Source organism: Prionailurus viverrinus, chromosome C1 (genome assembly GCF_022837055.1).
Source record: "Prionailurus viverrinus isolate Anna chromosome C1, UM_Priviv_1.0, whole genome shotgun sequence".
In the NCBI taxonomy this organism is placed as follows: Eukaryota; Metazoa; Chordata; class Mammalia; order Carnivora; family Felidae; genus Prionailurus; species Prionailurus viverrinus.
The window spans coordinates 136,912,285-136,933,599 of record NC_062568.1 but is presented as its reverse complement, the minus strand read 5'-3'; the positions used below and the strand labels follow the sequence as shown (position 1 = coordinate 136,933,599).

Here is a 21,315-nt window from a genome sequence, read left to right as displayed (position 1 = left end):
ATTCCGTTGCCAAAAGGTGCCATCACTCCTTGTCCAGGGCTACTGTTTGACCATTACTTCAAGTATTTACCTTGGCTAAAAATAATCTGAAAAAAACCCAGAAATGCAAATACATGAAAGCCAAACAGGCCAGAATCTACTCTATTTTTTAAGTTATGACATTTAAGATGTTAAACTTCAGTTACTCCCTTTATCTGACTTCCATGTTTACCTGAAACATCATTCTGTTGATCCCTCATTTTTCATTTGTATATTTCCAGAGAAAAAATTAAAACCCTTTAAAAATAAAAAATGTCTAAAACAATATACTACGTTATCATTCTTTAAGGCAGACTTACTTTTCAGCTTCATCTGGTCTTTCAAAAGACAAAGTATCCAAAGCAAACAAGGAGTCATTTGATTTCAGCATTGTTAAAAATTGGACTGTGTCATAAACCTACCAAAATACAGAAAAAGTAGTTTATATTTTATTTATAAAGCTATAAAAAATATTTCTATACACATTAACTATAATCATTAATTTCCCAGAATAACCACAGACCATCTTTCTGCTGTATCTTCCGCAGCTTCCTCCAAAGTGCCTCAATATTCAAATACATTATTCCCTGTTCTCCACTCATTCATGCATATTCACATTTGTACCCCTCTCTTCATACTGCATCAATGCTTACAATGTGTTTTCTTCCATTCTCTACTTGGCAAATCCCTACCCATCCTTCATGTATAAGTCAAATGTCATTCCTTCTTCAAAGGCTTCTCTGAGTTTGTCCTGTTCTCTGAGGCAGAATGAATTGCTTCTTTGGGGCTCTTACAATATTTTGTTCATAGCATTATTTTTTATTTAGGATAATGTACTTTACCATGAATGTGTGTGTCTCTAACAATATACCAGGTAATTATGCAAAGGTTTGCTTCAAAATAAATGGGGAGATGTAGAGGGACACTGATGAAACCAGACTGACAATGAGTTGATATTGGTTAAGCTATATAATAGGTACATGGAGTTTAGTATAATGTTCTGCCAATTTTGTATATATGTTTGAACTTTTCCAAAATAAAAAAAATTGCAAGTTTAACATCTATATGTATATTTACATTCACACTACATAAAACATATAGAAAGGCAATTTTTACATTCATAGATGTTATCTAAATGTAAAGGATAAAAATAATCAGCATTGGCCACACGGGAATATAATAAAATTCTAGGGCTGAACAAAGCCTCAAATTTGACAGGAGACTATAAAGAACCACGTCTACAGACACATACATTGCTCCATTCACATTGCCATTCTTTCTCCTGCACATCAACACTGCATCCCAGTTTTTTTTCTGAATTCTGAAACATGATAGAAAATTCTAGATGACAAAACATGAAATAGATGCACAAATCACAAAGCACAAATCAGATTTCTATTTATTCTGTGATAGTTAATACATTGCAAATCTTTCCTTAGGATAGAACCTAAAATCGAGGAAACTATATGAGTGCCATCTTGTGGGCAAATCCATATAACCAAGTCAGATAATGCCCCTTCAATTTTGAGTCTTCCACGATGTGGGGACAAGATACACATGGGAGTATGTGGAGGAGGGAGGAATGTTGCCACACGCACCCCTTGACAAAATTCTACTGGTAAGAGGACTAAATATATGCGTATCTTATGACTGTCCTTAGTTATCCAGAATGTTGCAGGATTTTTCATTGTTTTAGTTATGTTTTTTTCTCCCTGCCATCTGTTTGACTTAATTGCCCTCTTCGTTTTTTTGAATTTATTAATCACTTAGTCACCAACAAAAAGAAACAGTGAAATTGAAACAAATTACCATGGTTCCATAAATGTCTAAAACAATTGACTATATTAACAATAGAAACCTAGGATAACAAGGTAGGAGACAGAAAGGAGTCCTTCAGAAATATGCTAAAGGAGTCTTTAATATCTGTAAGTAATCAATTTCAGAACTTGATAACAATTACCTGATGAAAGTATAAATGAAAATACTAACCATGCTGCTTACTATACTGTCCAAAAAGTAACAAGTAAAACATTCCCTTTCTCATCTTAGGAGAACTATATAATTTTAAGCAACAAAAAAAGTTTTGAAAATTAAAACTCACCAGGCCACTTTTATATGGCTTTGCTACCTCAGAATTTAAGTAGAAAATCCCAAGGCTTACATGTATGTGTTTCGATTCTTTATTCTAAAGGAAACTGCAAAGCAAACCTATAAATTAAAAATATTTGTTTTGGAAACGCAATTATTTCCTAAACTAACCAATAAACTCCCATACAAACAGCAAATATATTCAAAAGAACTTTTGATTCAGTTTCTAGTTCTGGCATAAAAGAGAATATAACTTTTTGGGTTCAGAATAGAAACATGTATGCATTTTTGTTCTGATGTGCCTCTATGAAAGAAAACACCACTTATCTAAAAGTCTCCATCCTTACCGTGCATTATTTTTCTTCATAACACTAACTGATAACTGGCATTACATTATAGGTTATTTACCTTTCTCCCTCTTGAGTGAGCAGGAACTTTTTGTTTACTAACATATTCTAATAACCCAGAACAGTGCCTGGCACATAGTAAATAACCCGTAAGAATTCATTGTGGGATATACGCATTAGCAATGACCAGCTTATAAAAATAATTTTAAATAAAAACAGCTCTGAAACTTAGAATTTCACCCCAAACTTTTAATATTCAATTTAGAAAATGTGATTTTTTTCCAGTTCAAGATTCATGCAATGAATTCTTTAAGGTTCTAAAAGGCTATTAATTTCACACTTTCATTACATAAAAAAAATTTTAATTTTTTTTTGTTTACATTTATTTATTTTTGAGAGACAGAGTGAGACAAAGTGAGAGTGGGGAAAGGCAGAGAGAGAGAGAGGGAGACACAGGATCGGAAGAAGCTCCAGGCTGTGCGAGGCGGGGCTCGAACCCACACACGGTGAGATCATGACCTGAGCCGGAAGTCCATCGCTCAACCGACCGAGCCACCCAAGCACCACCATAAACAAATATTTTAAAACACAGGCCCTAAAAGGAACTTTGCTACATTTTAATATGAGTTTGTGATTGTAGAAGATGCTAGACTTTGAATTAATTAAAGTTTCAGGTCTAGAGTCAGATTTTCTGAGTAAGTTTCCATGTTAGATCATTTTTCACCAAGTTTTAGGTTCAGCATGTGGTATAAAATTATTTTTTTAGATGTTTGCTTCTGCTCTAACTACTCTTAAAATACTTAAACTGTGTGTGTGACTACATCATTTGTTGCCTGTTGAGATGACCCGCATTTTATATAACTTAGTGACAATTTAGCTTTTTCTTCTCTTCTATAATGCTTATTATATAAACGTTTCTGATCTCTTAGTCAATCCTTACGATTTGTATTCTCAGAAATAAACTCCTTGGGGCGCCTGGGTGGCTCAGTCGGTTGAGCGTCCCACTATGGCTCAGGTCGTGATGTCGCGGTCCATGAGTTCCAGACCCCCGTCGGTCTCTGTGCTGACAGCTCAGAGCCTGGAGCCTGTTTCGGATTCTGTGTCTCCCTCTCTCTCTGACCCTCCCCCGTTCATGCTCTGTCTCAAAAATAAATAAACGTTAAAAAAGAATTTAAAAACAAAAAAACTCCTTGTTTCAAAAGTTCAGAAACTCAGATATAAAGTATTAACTGGCCAGAAATAGGTAGTCCATAAAGAAGCTGAAATCAGCATTCACTGGAAGAAACCATCACAGGGACCGCAGGGAATGTGACAAGGTAAGAGTATAAACAAGCCAACAAATTGGCCGAAGTCTCCGAGCCTGGGCCAGGGAGGGGTCCCTACCAGTCCGGGCCCCTGACCCGCATCACTTCCCCTGGGGTTCCCACGGGGCAAGCCCGGAAGCAAATCAGGACTCCATGCAAAAATATCCTTCGGGGAATACCCGAATTCCAAGCAGACCCCACCCCACACTCCTGAAGGAAGAAGCCTTCAGGCCCCGCGCGTGGCCCAAGACCGCAGCGCCGGGGCCGATCGCTCCTCCCCTGAAGGTTCCCTCCGCTAGAAAGAGAGCAAGGTGGCCACAGTTACACACGCAGCCCCCACCTGCAATCGCTCAGGGGGGACAGACACACCTAGAAATGAACACAGCGGGTCCTGGAACCGCCACAACAAAACCGGAGTCGGCCAGCTGCGTCCGCTCAGCGGCTCGGCCTTCCTCCCGCCAGCCCCGCCCCCGCGAGGGGTCGCCCCGCACGGAGCGCCTCAGGCCTCGCGCGGCTTCTGACAGGAACGCGGTGAGAGAGCGCCCGCGCGGGCGCCGGCCGGGGGCGCTGTGCTCAACTCACCAAGCCCGTCCGCAGCCCGCCCGCAACTCGGAGTCGCCGAGGGTCGACCGCTTCCCCCGGCGGCCGGCCGTCCCCACCTCCCCGTGGGATCCCGGATCTCCGGTTCCAACTGCCTCCCGGAGACGTCCGACCAGATCCCACTCCTCACCGGGCGTGCGGACGCCTAGTTCTCAGAGCGGAGCGCCTATTCACCGGCCCCTCGGAGGACCCCCAGCCTGGCTAAGCGAGCTCTAAGCAATGGATCGCAGGGGTCTCCGACCTCTCCCTTCCCGCCTCTTACTTTTTAGCTCCAAAAGTTACTATTAGCTTTGCCTGCGTTGCTCTCTCCGTGTTCTGTGGCCTATTCTCATTAAATAAAGCTCTAAATCCTTCCCCCAGCGCCTCATAAACTCTATGCTACTTCTCCTCTCTATGAATTTGCCTATTCTAGGTAACTTATGTAAGTGGAAATACACAGTATTTGTCCTGTGTCTGGCTTATTTCATCTGGCGTAATGTCTTCAAAGCTCACCATTTGTAGCATATATCTGAATTTCATTCTTTTTATTCTTTTATGAGGTTGAGTATTCCATTGTGTATCTATCACATTTTGTTTATCCATTCATCTGTGGATAGACATTTGTGTTGTTTCCACCTTTTCGCTATTGTTATAATCATTCGTGTACAAATACCTGTTTGAGTCCCCGCTTTCGCTGCTTCAGATATTTACCTAGGGGTGCAGTTACTGAGTCATATGGTAACTCTAAGTTAAACCTTTTGAAAAACCGCTAAACAGGTTTTCACAACTGCTGTATCACTTTGCACTCCCACTAATAATGTAAGAGGGCCCAATTTCTCTACATCCTTGCCCGCAGGTTATTTTCCATTTTAAAAAAGGTCTAGCCATCCTATTAGATGTGAAGTAGTATCTCATTGTGGTTTTGGTTTTCCTTTCCCTAAAGGCTAATGATGCTGAGCATCTTTTAATGTGCGAAATGGCCATTTTGAGTATCTTCTTTGGAGAAATATGTATTCAACTCCTGCGCCAATTTTTTGTTATTTGTCTTTTTATTATTAAATTGTAGGAGTGGCAGGGTTTTTTTTTAAAGTTTGTTTGTTTGTTTATTTATTTATTTATTTATTTATTTAGAAAGAGAGAGAGAGAGAGAATACAAGTAGGGAAGGGGCAGAGAGAGAGGAAGAGAATCCCAAGTGGGCTCCATACTGTCAGTGCAGGGCTCAATCCCAGGACCCATGAGATCATGAGCTAAGCCAAAATCAAGAGTCAGACACTCTACTGACTGAGCCACCCAGGAACCCCTGAGTTGTAAGAGATTTTAAAATATATATTATGGATATTAATCTCTTGTAAGACATGATTTGCAAATATTTTCTCCCATCCAGTAGGTTGTCTTTTTGTTTTCTTGAAAGTATCCTTTGATGCTCAAAGGTTCTTATCTATTTTTTTCTTGCGCTGCCTGTGCTTTTGGTGTTATATCCACGAAGGCATTGCCAAATCCAGTATCATAAAGATTTTCTGAAATGTCTTCTAAGAGTTTTATAGGGTTAACTCTTAAATTTAGGTCTTTGACCTATTTGGGGCCTGTCAATGGACTAGTAAGTTTTATTCATGTAGAGTAAGGTTAGTAGAGGGGCCCATTTCGAACGAAAGGGTTGGGGGGATATAGTTTCCAGAAAGACTGGGAGAGCTTGAAAGGCAAATAATAGGTGTTCATGACACAAGAACAAGATGCATTTCTGCTAATACAACTGATACCATAGGTTCTGGCTCAAAAATTCAAATCAACATAACCAAAATTTGTTCTACTTTGTAACCCCCACTCTGCTTAAATTCTGTTCAAGAGGAGTTGATATTGAAACATTAGTGCTCTAGAGCAAGAAATGTTTCAGGACTATTTTTCTCTGGGTGACAGCCAGAACTGTGTTGCACTATTGTCAGACTTGAAAAAGAGAAGGTAAAGAGACCATTTTGGAAGAATCTGAAAATTGTAGAATGAATGTCTGAGAAAAGGAAAGAGAAAGGAAGGGAAGGGGAGGGAGGGAAGGGAAGAAAATGTAGTCTGGTACGATGGGATACTTGGGAGGAAAGAAAACTTTAGGGGGTCATGTACAATTCTGTGCAGGGGAGTCCAATGTTATCTATGCATTTAGTAGGTGTAAAACTAGCAACACCATAAATGAGTGAAGACCAAATCAATGGATAATTGTTCTTTAGGCAAAGATTTATTAAGTCTCAGTGGAACCAAGAAAATAGACATAAATTGATTAGAAAGTAATTCCTTGAGTTCCAGCTGCTCAGGAGTATGTTTAATGATGATGTACAAGACCCTAGTACCCATATTTCAGGAGATCTGTTTGTTTTTCAGGAAGAAATGGAGTCCTCCAGCTCAAATGAATTTAAAATATCTTTTGTTCTCTAAAGCCAAGAATGTTAATTCTAATGGGACTGTCAGGGTGCTCCAATTAGACTGTGAACCAAACCCACAGCCAAAGCTAGCCAGAGAGTATTATTACAAAGAATATAAGCCATAGAAGTCAGTTGATAAAGATTCAGTATTCAACAGCTGTTCTTTGTGTAATCGCACCGTCGTATCTAAAATATGGTAACATAACCCCTGAAGTAAGAAGCAAACATCCCAGCACAGAAACTTTGGGACAACAAGCAGTATTTCACACTGTAATATAATTATTTCCTAATTAAAAATCAATATCAGTTCTATCAGGAGGAGTAAATGGAAACTGGTTAACTAGCGTATAGTCTCTATGGGCAGTTGTATTTAGATTTGTGCAATAAACTGTGCATACTTTTTCTTGTGGTATGTACTTTGTTTAACCATTCTTAGCAAAGTCTTCTGCCATTCTGATAAAATCCGTGGGTAAATAAGAATTAACACATTCTGTCACGTGGTTAGTATCTGAAAGTAGACTTTACCTGACTCTTACAATCAAGGTTCTCACATACAGAATCTTATATAATCTTACATGTTATCTTAATGAAACATGGGATGCATTATACCTGCAAAAAGATTATTTGAAAGAAGTTTTTAAAGCCACTCTAACACTTTTAAAGTTATTTAAATGTTAAGAATCAGAATATAAAACAAATTTTAAGAACAAGCATTCTTTGTTTTATTTTTTATCTAAAGAGAAAAAAATAATTGGAAGGATCTTGCAGCAATATGATCAAAGATTAATTAGTATTGTTTATATGTTCTTTAGAAATAAGACAGTTTCTAGAGATGATATAATTTTGTAGTTAACAAAGAGATTTGCAATGATACAAGTAACCAGTTAAGATCCTGGGCAGATTGGGGTGTGGACAGAATTACAGAAATAAGAAACACCATGAAGAAACAGGAATAATTCATCTGCGTAGAGTCCTTTCCCAAAAGGGAGTGTGGTAGGGGCATTGGTAAGAGATGCTATTGCAACTGGCAGATAATTATTCATTTGTGATATATGTTGAGTTATGACACATTTAAGCACAGGTTAATCTCATGTTTAAATATGTCAAAGTATTGAGAAAGCACAGTGCAGGTAATAGCGTATATTTTAGCATTTTGAATGATCCCTGGAACAAAGTTGGGAGTGCTATATCCCTGTCTGCCCAGAAACTGAAGGCACGCAAAGAGAAATAGACACATTAGTTTTCTCACAACAGCTACCACCATTAATAATGGCCAGGGAAGAAAAGAAATTAAATCTAAAGATATTCTTTAGAAATTCTGGCTGTTCATGGCTCCCACCAGTTCAGAGAACACAGGATAGCTTTCTGGAGGAAGAGTGGGCATTTTGAAGTGCAAAAGGAATAAAAGTAGCTCAGTGCCCAGGTTAGGACCCCCCTCAGCCTCAGTGCTAGGCACTCTATAAGGAAGATTCTTTCCCATTCAGGGAGCAGCCAACTCAGCTGGAAGCAGCAAGAGTAGCCAAGGGCGGAGCACCTGGGTGGCTCAGATGGTTAAGCTTTCCACTCTTGATTTCAGCTTGTTCTGACCCCAGGGTTGTAGGACCGAGCCCCTATCTGGGGCTCTGCGCTGAGCTTGGAGCTGTGCTTGAAACTCTCTCTCTCTCTCTCTCTCTCTCTCTCTCCCTCTGCCCTCTCCCGCCCCTCTCTCTCTCTATTAAAAAAAAAAAGTAGCCACAGGGACCAGGTTATGGAGGAGAGGCTGCTAAGCCATGCTCACAGTCCGCTCCAAGCTTCTAGCCTGCCCCTCCACACCCAGGCAAGATTCCCTTCCAAAGGGAAAAGTCCTGTCTTGGGAAAGATCTGCTGGCATCAGAACAGCGACCAAAGGCAGTGATATGGGCAGCAGAGCTGTGATTATGGCTACAGTGGCATAGGAGGAACTGTGAAATCAGCCAGGAAAGTGAACCTGGCTAATGAAAAAGTATATGCTGTTTATAAGGGTGTACTAAGACTGACCGCTGAAACCAGGAGAGTTTACAAAGCCCCTTCCTCCCGTTGTCATCTGGGAAACAGGAGACTGTTGGGCAGGGGTCGTCAGAGAAGCTGGATTCCAACAATGAGGCACAGTTTCAGAGTAATAATGTGTTTTATTATCTTCTGTGGGGAAAGAGTTAACCTACATTGTTACCTAACTTTATATAATTCAGATTAGTGACCTGTGGAAACACCAGTGTCACAACAAAATTCACATAGCATTCTAGAATTTACGTAAATCTATCCATTTAATGGATGGAGGGAAAGGTCTGATAATTCATACAAATTGTGTGTGTGCGGGCCTGGCCCTGAGTGAATGAAGGAGAGAGTAGATTCATGGCATGTGGGTGTTAGGGAAGGGCAGTGGAACCAAGTGGATGGAAAATAAATTACATATTCAAGTGGAAGGAACATTGTCCTTCCACTAGTAAACAGACACATGTGGGTTAAAACAAGTCCGGGTAAAACATCCCAAAAGGTGAAGGCTATGGATTTAAGAAAATACATAGAGGCTGGAAAGGAAATTAAAACCCTCAACCTAGGAAACACCAAGTAAGATTAAGAGAGTGATAAATATGAAAGTGAAATGAGCTAATGTGTACTGTTAGAACTTTTTCAGGTACCTGTGGAATAAAGCAGCTGTCAAATTATAAGACCTTTTTGAACACTAGGAACTTTATTCACCTATTTTATGTATCTCTTAATTAACAAAACACTTAAAACATGCTATTCTAGGGGGGAAACAATTATAGAATTAACTCTAAAAAGAAGACCTGCCAAAACCCACAGCCTGTTTTCACAGTTTCTATTCCATCCACATGTGTAAGAATGGGCAAAGAACCAGTAGGAAACTTCTTTTTCCAGCACGATGCTTTGTATCACAAATCATTTGGGGAAGTTTTGACTCAACAAGTTATTTTGTAGGCTATGACCTATAATACTGGAGAATTAGAAATTATTTTTTTCGTAGATAAAAGTACTGTTCACAGAGTTTAGCTGAAAATTTCCCCAAATCAGGAAATATCCTAGAAATAAGTATTTGATATCTAACATAGTGAAGATATTTTGCCTGAATTTTCCTATACCTGGTCCCAGGCTCTTTCTACAAACCAGACAATTGACTCTGAACAGCAGTTGTTGCTGATTTTTTGCTATGTTGTTTTTTAAATATGGTCATTAGAAAACGTATATTTTTTAAATCTCTGGCTTTGAACAAATTCCCATTTTACCTGCAACATCTGCTGTAACCTAGAGCAGACTTAAAGTATAAAGAAGATATATCTTTCCTTAGACTTCCCTCCCAAGTGGCATCTTTCTCAACATATTCATGTATACAAATCACATAAAATGTATGTTTATACCAATGCATCTTCTAAACAGCTCTGCAAGTTTAAAATTTTTAATTTCTCCCAACCTAACATCTGAGCTGCCATATTTTTTGAATTTTTCCAACTCACAGAGCTTACATAGCAAGTCACAAACCTACATGATCTAAAGCACATGACTGGAAAATCTCTAACATCAGAAGTTTGGGGTCATTGATCCACACGCAAATGGAAAAATGTACAACCCTCCAAAAACAAATCTGATACAAAACTAAACAATTCTTTTCAAGTCACAAAACATTTTTTGTCAGCTTCAGTCATTTGTAAGCAGAATGTCTCAGTTGATTTATATTTCCTAATTGAGAAAATCAGAGATTTTCTACCTGTGCTCTCATTTCTGGATGCTAAAAATGAATACAAATTCATAGGCTAAATAAATAATTCCAGCTCCCTCATTATACTGAGAAATCTACAGTGACTGATTTGCTTAAGATCAAAACGCTTGTCATTCACTGGCAAAGCCAGACAACTTATGCTTCCCTACCCCTGGTCCCCTGCTCTTTCTACAAAGCATACTATCTCCCTTGAACAAGACAATGGATTGATTACACATAGAGTGTTGCATTCAGTTTTGGATGACTCATTTCATTAGGAAAGTTGACAAACTAAACTTTGCTCAAAAGTGGGAAAACAAGAGTGTTAAAAAGCCTAGGACTTAAAAAATATCTAAAGAAACAGGCAAGGGGCAGAGGTTGGAGAAGAATAGTATATAATATGGGGAGGGGGGAAAGACATAGAGGAATACACAGGCTCTGTTCAAGTATTTGAGGGACTCTTGTAGTGGAATAAGTAATTTGTTCACAATTTTCTAGGTGTGGTTTCACTGGGCAGAACCAGGACCACAGAATTAGGGTAGGAAGAATGATGTAGAAAAGGCCTTTCCATGTTTTCTTATCAAATGTATTAATAAATTACTTAAAAAAATTTTTTTTTCAACGTTTATTTATTTTTGGGACAGAGAGAGACAGAGCATGAACGGGGGAGGGTCAGAGAGAGAGGGAGACACAGAATCGGAAACAGGCTCCAGGCTCCGAGCCATCAGCCCAGAGCCTGACGCAGGGCTCGAACTCACGGACCGCGAGATCGTGACCTGGCTGAAGTCGGACGCTCAACCGACTGAGCCACCCAGGCGCCCAATAAATTACTTTTATACAGTAAACTACAACCATTTACAATATACAATTTAATGAGTTATGACAGTTGCATACATCTATGAAATCCCCATCTTAATAAAAATACAGAACATTTCCACACCCCCAAGATTCCTCCTTCTCTTTATAGCCAATCTCTTTCTCTGCCCTTGGAACACAGGCAACCACTGATACACTTTTTTATTACTCTATAGTAGTTTGCAATTTATATAAATGGAATCTTACATCATTTACTCTTTTATGTCTGGTTTCTTTTACTCAGCCTAATGATTTTCAGATTTCCTATTGTTTTGTATATGAGTAGTTCAGTCTTCTTATGGGCTTAGTATTATTCCACTGAATGGATACACCCCATTCCATTTACCCTTTCACCAGCTGATGAACATTTTGGGCTGTCTACAACTTTGAATTATTGTGAATAAAGCTGCAATGAACAGTTATGTAAAAGTAAAAAACTTGTGTGGACATGGTGTTTTCATTTCTCTTGGGTTACAAGTAGAAGTAAAATGAATAGACTGTATGTTAGAGGTATGTCTAACTTTTTAAGGAAAATTCCATATTGTGTTCCAAAGTAGCTGTGCCAATTTACATTCCCACCAGCAGTACATGAGAGTTCCAGTTAATCTACATCCTCACCAACACTTGTTACTGTTAGTCTTTTTCATTTTACCCCTTATAACGGGTATAATGGTACTTTGCTATGGTTTTAATTTGCATTTCCCTGGTGACAAATACGGTTGAGTGTCTTTTCATGTATACAAAATAAGATGTCTTTCAAGAGATGTTTCTGAGTTGTTCGTCTTCTTATCATTGAGCTGAAGAGGTCTTTATCATCTAAATACCAGTCGTTCTTTGTTATGTATTTGATAGAGAATATTTTCTCCCATTCTGTGGCTTGCTTTTTTGTTTTCTTATAGTATCTTTCAAAGAGAAAATATTTCAGGTTGATAAAGTCCAATTATAAATGGATTCATGCTTTTTTTGTGTCCTAAGAAATCTTTGCCTACTCTAAGTCAGATAGTTCTATAGTTTTAGCTTTTACCTTTAGATCTCTGATGCATTTGAGTTAATTTGGGGTATTGTGTGAGGTAAGAGTTGACGCTCTTTTTTTTTTTTTTTTTTTTTTTCCATATGGATATCCAGGTTTTCCAGGAATGTTTGTTAATCTTCCTTTCCCCATTGAATTGCTTTGGTAACTTTGCTGAAAATTTTTGATCATATATGTGTGTGTGGTTCTCTTTCTGGACCCTCTAATTCCATTAATGCATCCATCTATATTTCTATCTTATCTATATATTATTTTCACTGCATCTTTATATTTAAAGTTCATCCTTGTAGTTAGCAGATGGTTAGATCTGCATTTTAACTTGTTATAGTCATCTTTGTTTCCTCATTGGAGTGTTTAGCCAATTTACATTTAATGTAATTATTGTTAAAGTTGGATTTAGGTCTATAACTTTATTAATATTCTCTTTGTCATCTCAATTTTTTGTTTCTCTGTGCTTTCTTTCCTGCCTTCTTTTGGATTATCTGGATATTTTTTAGATGTTCATTTTTAACTTGTCTTTTGGCTTTTTAGCTATACCTCTTAATTGTTTTAGTGGTTGCTTTTGGCATTATAATATACCTTAAACTTTTCACAGTCCAGTTAGAGTTAATATAATACCCCACAGCTATATAGGTCCTTTTACTCCTATCCCTACCATTCATTATGTTATGGCTGTTCTATGTATTACTTCTGGATCTATTTTAAACCCTTCAAGACAATGTTCTAATTTTTGCTTTTAAAGTCGTATTTAGTTTAGGGGCACCTGGGTGGCTCAGTCAATTAAGTGTCTGACTCTTGGCTTTGGCTTACGTCATGATCTCATGGTTCTTAAGTTTGAGCTCTGCATTGGGCTCTGTGCTGACCACAGGGAGCCTGCTTGGGATTCTGTCTCCTTCTCTCTCTGCCCCTCCCCTGCTTGCTCTCTATCTCTCTCTCAAAATAAATAAAAATAAACTTAAAGGCATATATAGTTTAAAGAAATTAACATAAATATAGTTTCAACATTTACTTGTAAAGTGAGCATTTCTTATCCTCCCTATTTCTTCCTAAAGAACCACATTTCCCTCTGGTATCATTTTCTTTCAACTTGAATAAACTCCTTTAGCATTTCTTGCACTATGGGTCTGGTGGGGACAAATTCTCTTAGGTTTCTTTATCTGAAAATAGCTTTGTTCTACCTTTATTTTTCAAGAATATTTTCAATGAACATAGAATTCTGGGCTGGCAAGTTTTTCTTTCAGCATTTTGAAGATGTTATTGCATTGTAATATGGCCACCATGGTGTCTGATGAGAAATTTGTAATCATTCGAATCACTGTTCTCTTGTATGTAATATGTCATTTTTCTCTGGCATAAGATTTTTCCCTTATCTTTGGTTTTCTATGTTTTGACCATGGTGTGCTTAGACTTAGATTTCTTCAAATTTATCCTGCTTAGGATTCACCAATCTCCTTGAATCTATAAATTCATATCTTTCTTCACATTTGAGCAGTTTTCTGTTATGATTTCTTCAAATATATTTTTCTGCCCTATTACTTATTTCCTCAACTTGGGGACTCCAATTAACGTATATCAGAACTTTTTGTTGTTGCTGTTGTTGTTCCACAGGTCCCTGAGATTCTGTTCAGTCTTTTTCCATCTTTTTTCCTCTCTCTCTCTTCTTCAGATTTAATAATTTCTGTGGACTTATCTTCTAGTTTACTAACTCTTCTGTCATCTCCATTCCTATATGTCCAGTTGTGGCGGTTAATTTTATGTGTCAATTTGTGTGGGAAATCAAATAGCTATGTCCTGGTTAGGGAGATTATAGGGAGATTATGTGTAGATTACACATTACACTGCTTTCTGGCCATGTTGAAAACAGCTGACCAGTATCTAGTTAATGCATGTGTAGGGGTTGGGTCCTACCTGTGCTCATGAATTCCTTAGACCATGTTATCTATGGAATATCTTATCTTGTTTACCCTGCATTAGGCATCTGCTCTTTTGCAGTCTTGGAAACGCCTTGTTGTTTGTTTGTTTGTTTTTGTTTTTTGCATGCTTTCTATGCTTTCTACACGTTCTTACTGGCATGTAGCCATGGACATATTGAGCAATGTTTTCCCTATAATGTATGTCTAATAAATACGGGAGCTTGAGAGCTACTCAGGGAGACTTCCTTTAGCCTCCCTCTCACCTCTGCTGACTTATGGAGTCTTGAGTAACCCTTTCTGCCATCCTGGGCTTTGCTGGACAAAGCCAAAAGCCCAACCCACAAACTTAACTGAGCTAAGGGATGCTCAGATAACTGGTAAAACTTATTTTAGGGTGTATCTGTGAAAGTGGTTCTAGAATAGATTAGCATTTGATTTGGTAGAATGTGTAAAGAAGAGCCACTTTCACCAATGTGATCAGGCACCATTTAGCCCACTGAAGGCCCAAATAGAATAAAATCCAAATAAAGGCAAACAGCTGAAAAACAGAAATTTTCATCAAAGAAATATAAGATAAAGAAGAAACAAACAGAAATTTTAGAACTGAAAAATATAATAACTGAAATTAAAAAAATTCATTGGATTGTCTAACAGCAAAATAAATGGAAAAGAGGAAAGAATCTTGAAGTGGAAGATAGAACAATGGAAATTAAGCAATCAGGACAACAGAGAAAAAATATACTGAAGAAGAAGGAGGAGGAGGACACGGGGAGGAGGAGGAGAACTGGAAGAAGAGCCTGAGGAGACTGGGGAACTCTAATAGATCTGGTGTTTAGGTCATCAGAGTGGCAGAAAGAGAGTGAAAGCAGGCAGAGCTGGACAAGTAATCAAATAAATAAATACTGGCTGAAATATTCTCAAATTTAACAAAAGACATAAACCCACATATTCCAGAAGCTAAGGAAATCCCAAATAGGATAAATCCCTCCAAGACACATCATAATCAACTTCTGAAAACTAAAGACAAAGAAAAAAAATCTTAAAAGCAGCCAGAGAGGAACATCATATAATCTATAGATGGAAAACAATTTGAATGACAGCAGATTTCTCATCAAAACCCATGGAGGCCAAAATTAAGTGTTATAACATTTTGCAAGTGCTGAAAGAAAAGAATTAGAAGCTTGCAATTCTGTATCTAATAAGAATCTCCTTAAGTTGGCAGTAGATATGGTAAGGGATATAAGATGTAGCAATTTGTTTGTGAAGTTCATTCTCATGGCTGTGACACCTCCTTTCTCTACTATGGCCCTAGTTGCCCCAGGATCCCTTCCTTGAGTTCTCTAGCCAGAGAGATGGCAGATTTTCTAAGGAAGTTTTAGCCACCTCTATACCACCTGCCTCCACTATGACTGCATTGGCCTTGGAACAAAGCATCAAAACTACAGGGATGTTTATTCCAGTTATAAGATTAACACATTCTGGGATGGTGATTATAGCTAACAATACTATATTGTATACTTGAATGCTGCTTAAAAAGAAGATCTTAGATGTTCCACCACAAAAAAAAAAAAAAAAAAAAGAAAGAAAGAAATGGGAATCATGTGACAGGATGGAGGTGTTAGCTAATGCTATGGTGGTAATCATTTTGCAATGTATAAATGTATCAAATCAACATGTTATACACATTAAACTTATATAATATATATAAATTATATCCCAATAAAGCTAGGAATGAATGAATGAAGAGTTTGTTCTAGTTGCACAGTCCAAATTTTGCCTCCAAAATCTTGCTGCTTTGTTCAGTCTCCAGAATACTCAGGTAGTGATGATGTTTTTCTATACCCTGTTCAGTTTACAGTATTGTTTGTGAAAGGACTGGTTCATTAGATACTCAAATTCTCCATACCAAAAGCAAACAAGGACTTACCATCTTAAATCTTGTATATTACTAAAATAATGGGCCCAAATATGTGATTTCCTTGCATACACTATGATTTATACAAAATTTTCTTAGGATAGAGCTTGTGACAACCCAAAACCAAAACCAGAAAGTAAGATTATTTTTCTGTAGTTACTCTATGTACTCTAAATCACAACAACCTCCCGTTCTGTCCTAACACTCTTACACTTTCATTATGTTAATTTGAACTTTCAGAACAAAATCTTCAGTATGATTACATTAGAGAGTTACTCAAAAGGAATGTCTACCTTCATTCTTTTAATAACTACACCTCTCCTAACATTCAAAGTATTTGAATATTTATCATTATTCAATTTATCATTAACAATTTGAATTTGGAAAGAAAGGGACAAAAAATTGTTAAGATATAGATTTAGAAATCTTGGCTATTTACAGATAAGTCAGAAATAGGAATAAAACTGAAATTGTAGTACACGTTAGTACTTCCAAAACAATTATAATTTTCAGGAGTTGAGAATATTTTACAACAAATGGTATGCATAGCCCAGATACAAACAAAGCTCATAGGTGTGTTATTTTAATAATATTTATAAAATAATTTTATTGGTTCTGGGGTGCCTGGGTGGCTCAGTCAGTTAAGCCTCTGACTTCAGCTCAGGTCATGATCTCATGGTTAGTGAGTTCAAGCCCCACGTCAGGCTCTGTGCTGACAGCTGACAGCCTGGAGCCTGTTTCAGATTCTGTGTCTCCCTCTCTCTCTGCCCCTCCCCTGCTCTCTCTCTCTCTCTCTCTCTCAAAAATAACTAAACATTAAAAATTTTTAAATAATTTTATTGGTTCTATTTTATTCCCTCTATTCTCTTTTGATGGGTACTGCTTCATGTCTACCAAGATCCATTTTTTCTACATTCCATGCAAAGCTACCACTGGAATTATCTAGTTAGAGACAACATTTGTGACTCCCACTTGTAGTTAAGTGTAGCCACTGAGGTCCCACCAAAGAACTGTGATGCAAATGAAGTGTGTCACTTCTAACTCAGATCTAAAGATACACTCTCTTTCCCATCAGCCAGGACCCACAGTGACCCAGTTTTGACCGTGCAGATGGTAACAATGCCCCAGGATGATAGCACAATATGGTGGATGGACCATGGGTCCATAAATGATCACAATCAGAAAGGTTGTCTGCCAGCCTGGAACACTCACAGCACACTATTATAGGATAGAAGAGTAAATGTTTACTTTCTTTAAGAAACTGAATTAGTGGTAGGTGTCTTTATTTCAATAGGTCAGCCTTTCCCTAACTAATATGCCCTGAGTTTGGTCTCAAATCTTCTAGGTAATAGTACAGGTAGGGAGAATAGTCTAAGCCACAGATTCTACAATTGCTCTGCCCCCCTCCCTTTTACACAAGGCACCAGAAGAAAAAGCACCTGTCATTCCAAGTATGAGACTCCTTCCAGGCAACTGTGTCAGCTGATTAGGCAGTGGAACAATGTAGCCAGAAGTTACTGTCTACAGAAACTTGACCAAGGTCAACATAAGAAATAACAGATATGCCTCATTCCCAGAAGCTCTCTTAAATAAGAGAGTTAAAATTAACCTTCTTAAAATAACTCACATTCTTCCCCTCCTGACCTCATTCTGTGTCTCTGGCACAAACCTGCCTAACTTCTCCCCAGACTTCTCCCAAAGTGAAGCTAAGAGGCTCAGGAGCACCATTTCCATCAATCCCAGAAGCTGCCTTTTACATCAGAGTCTAATTACTGTTTCCTACAAGTGTTTTTCCCTATTATAATGTTATTACCATTAAGTTCGTCCCATTGTCTGGGACATTTGGAGATGGCTGTAAGTTTTAGCTTTCCTTGTGAGAATTTAACTCTTCTTTTTTTTAAGTTACTTAGTTATTTGCAGGGGGTGGGAGTGCAGAGGGGAACAGGCACTCAAGCAGGAGAGAGGCAGAGAGAGAGGGACAAAGAGAATCCCAAGCAGGCTCGGCACTATCAGCTCAGAGCCTACAGAGCCCCCAGAGCCCCATGTGATGCGGGGCTCAATCTCAGGAATCTGAGCTGAAATCCAGAGTCAGATGCTTAACCAACCTGAGCCACCCAGGCACCCTGAGAATTTAACACTTCTTGCTTAAATTTGTACCATGTTCTTGGCTTACTTTACTCTTGAGAGCAAAAGAATGCAAAATATTCCATAGTCCTGCCTGGTTTGTCTCCCAAAATCTCCCTGTGTTATCTGTCTCATCTTAAAGACCCACTGATCTGTACAGTATCTCATGAACTGACTAACCTCCCAGAATCTGTTGCAAATACTTAACCTTGTTGCACACCTTCTTCCTCCAATGCAATTGTGTCTCCATTTTGAATTTTTGTCTAATGAATACCTCTCTTACAACAACCTCTTTCCCTCAAATCATGAAAGGATATTTCTTTTTCCAATTTCATTTTTATAACTTTGAATGCAACAAGATTGCCGATTAAGATGCCACTTTGTAACTCTTCCTGTTAGACTCCCCATCCCCAGCAGCTCCTTTCTGAGCACTTCTATAGTGACCTATGGTCTGCCTTGGGCTCCAGGTCTGTCAGAGATGGCTGCAGGATAACTAAAATTGTTTTTTATTCCTTACCACAGAGCATCCTACATTTCCCAGCCCCATTGTATTTTATAGGACCAAGTGACTAATTCTCATTATATAATTAGAAGGAATTTGGGGGCCAAGACAGTTAGAAGAAAGTATGTGTTCTCCACACTCTTTGTTTTTGCTCCTTGGCTGGCCAGATGGAGAGGGTCCAGGAGGAACTCAAGATCTTAAAGGAAAGCAGAGCTAGTAGACAGAAGGCGCCTGGACCCCTGAAACATCACCTGCCAAACATCTAATTAGAGTGACGGAGCAAGAAACAAACTTTTGTTTTAAGCCACTGAGATTTGGGCATGTGGGGAGAGGAACATTTTTATTATGTCATAGCATAGCTTATCCTAACACACCAAATAATTTTCCCTCAGTTATACCTGAATATCCTCTAATTGAAACTTCAAAATCAAAGTAATTATGTGAAAATAACTAAAGCAGACAACAGATAAATTTAAAGCACTTACAGGGGTGCCTGGGTGGCTCAGTTGGTTAAGCATCCGACTTCAGCTCAGGTTATGATCTCATAGTTCATGAGTTCGGGCCACACGTCAGGTTCTGTGCTCACAGCCTGCTTCTGATTCTGTGTCTCCCTCTCTCTCTGCCCCTCCGCTGCTCGTGCTCTGTCCCTCTCTGTCTCTTAAAAAAAAATAAAACTTCAAAAAAAAATTTTTTAATTAAAAAAAAATGTTCTTTGTCTCTGAAACTGGGATGTAGACTCCATGAGAGCAGAAGCTTTGTCCCCTTTGCTGACTACTGTGTTCCAGAACCTAGAAGAATATGTGGCACACTGTAGGTTCTCAGTGAATATTTTTTGAAGTAGCTAATTAATGTTCTGAGAATACCTTTTTTGTCCTCCTCTCCTCATTTCCTGGTCAGTTCAACTTATCCTTCAGATCTGAAATCATATGCCATTTCGTCAAGGGACCTTCTCTGATCTCTCAGTCTGGGTCAGGTTCCCCTGTTATAAATCCCTGCACTTCTTTTTCAAAACTTACCTACCTACTATTATACAGTAATACTAGTTACTATGCAATATTATATATTATTTGACATCAGTCTCCCACTTAGAATATAAGCTGTGAGAGGACAAGAACCGAGCATATCTGAATTTCTTGCTCACTTCTATACCCCCAGTACCTGGCCTGGCAGCCTTGCACAAGGCCAGTGTCAAAAAAATTATTACATTATTTTCTAAAAGAAGCCTAGTCTCCCTCTTCTGTTTCTCAAAAATAGAAGTTATTATATTGTCAACACTTTTCTACTCTAACATCAAACATCCCTCCAGATGTTTTCTGCTGTTTTTATCCTCTGGATTATTCGATGGGCCTTCTCTACCAGAATTCCTGAGGGGGGTCCTCCATGGCCCCCATCCCAGATTGGCTGAATCTGAAGACTCCTACATTGGAACTGGGGACACTGCATTGCTAACAAACTCTGCAAGTAACTGTTGCATTCATGAGTTTGGCCTCCACTCCCTTGGACCACATTCATGACATGGCTGCTTTATTGCTACACTCCACAATTTTTAACGCTGCTCTGGGTCCAGTTACTCTTATCATCACTACCCATGTTGTGTTCTGCTTTTGCTCGCAAGGCCACATTTTCTCTTTGGCCATCTGCTCTCCGAGGACCACAAGAAGGCCACCCTGGCTGCTTAATCAAGAACCTCATTAATCTCATCTTTATCTTTCTGGTCATGCTGACCACCCCAGCCACAGGGGCCACACACTGTCTCAGTTCTCTGATCCAACTTCAGAGACAGTTGAAAAGGAAAAAAGGAAATAGCCCAAGATTTAGGGAATTTTGAACTGGGAAACCAAAATCTGCTGTCTGTGTGACATTGGAAATATCATTTAACTTCTCACTTCAGGTATAATAATAATACCTGCCCTCCCTACCTCATAAATGTTGTGAGAATCAAATGACATGATGTATCATTTCAGAATTTTATAAGCAGTCACTATATATATATGCATATATATACATATATATATATATATGTATATATATGCATCCATATAAATGCATACACAGTCACTATAATAGATAACCTCAATCATCCAACTCTTTTTTTTTTTTAAAGATTTTCTTTTTGGGGTGCCTGGGTGGTTCAGTCGGTTAAGCGTCCGACTTCGGCTTGGGTCATGATCTCACGGTCCGTGAGTTCGAGCCCCACGTCAGGCTCTGTGCTGACAGCTCAGAGCCTGGAGCCTTCTTCGGATTCTGTGTCTCCCTCTCTCTCTGACCCTTTCCCATTCATGCTCTGTCTCTCTCTGTCTCAAAAATAAATAAACATTAAAAAAAAAAGATTTTATTTTTAAGTAATCTCTACACCCAATGTTGGGCTTGAACTCACAACCCCAGATTAAGAATCCCACGCTCCACCAACTGAGCCAACAAGGCACCCCACAATCACCCCACTCTTGGCAAGATGGGAGGGACTATTTACACCCTGCAGTGTTTAATGGGAAAGGACA

At 38.6% G+C, this 21,315-nt stretch overlaps 1 protein-coding gene across 8 annotated transcripts in view; it reads right to left on the bottom strand.

Annotated features, from left to right (window-relative positions):
- HFM1 (helicase for meiosis 1) overlaps nt 1-4,230 on the bottom strand; it is a 95,059-nt gene extending 90,829 nt beyond the window's left edge. For 7 of the 8 annotated variants that reach the window (XR_007154740.1, XM_047870674.1, XM_047870672.1 and 4 more), the window contains exons 1-2: nt 4,127-4,230; nt 339-436 (exon numbers count right to left, since the gene is read on the bottom strand). Coding sequence is in view for 7 of the 8 variants with exons in the window: in XM_047870674.1 (XP_047726630.1) it covers nt 339-409 (71 nt within the window). In the remaining variant the exon portion in view is untranslated. Of the gene's footprint in view, nt 1-338; nt 437-4,126 lie in introns of those variants that run through there. The other variant, XM_047870679.1, reaches the window with a different exon arrangement.
- Nucleotides 4,231-21,315: the final 17,085 nt, after the last annotated feature.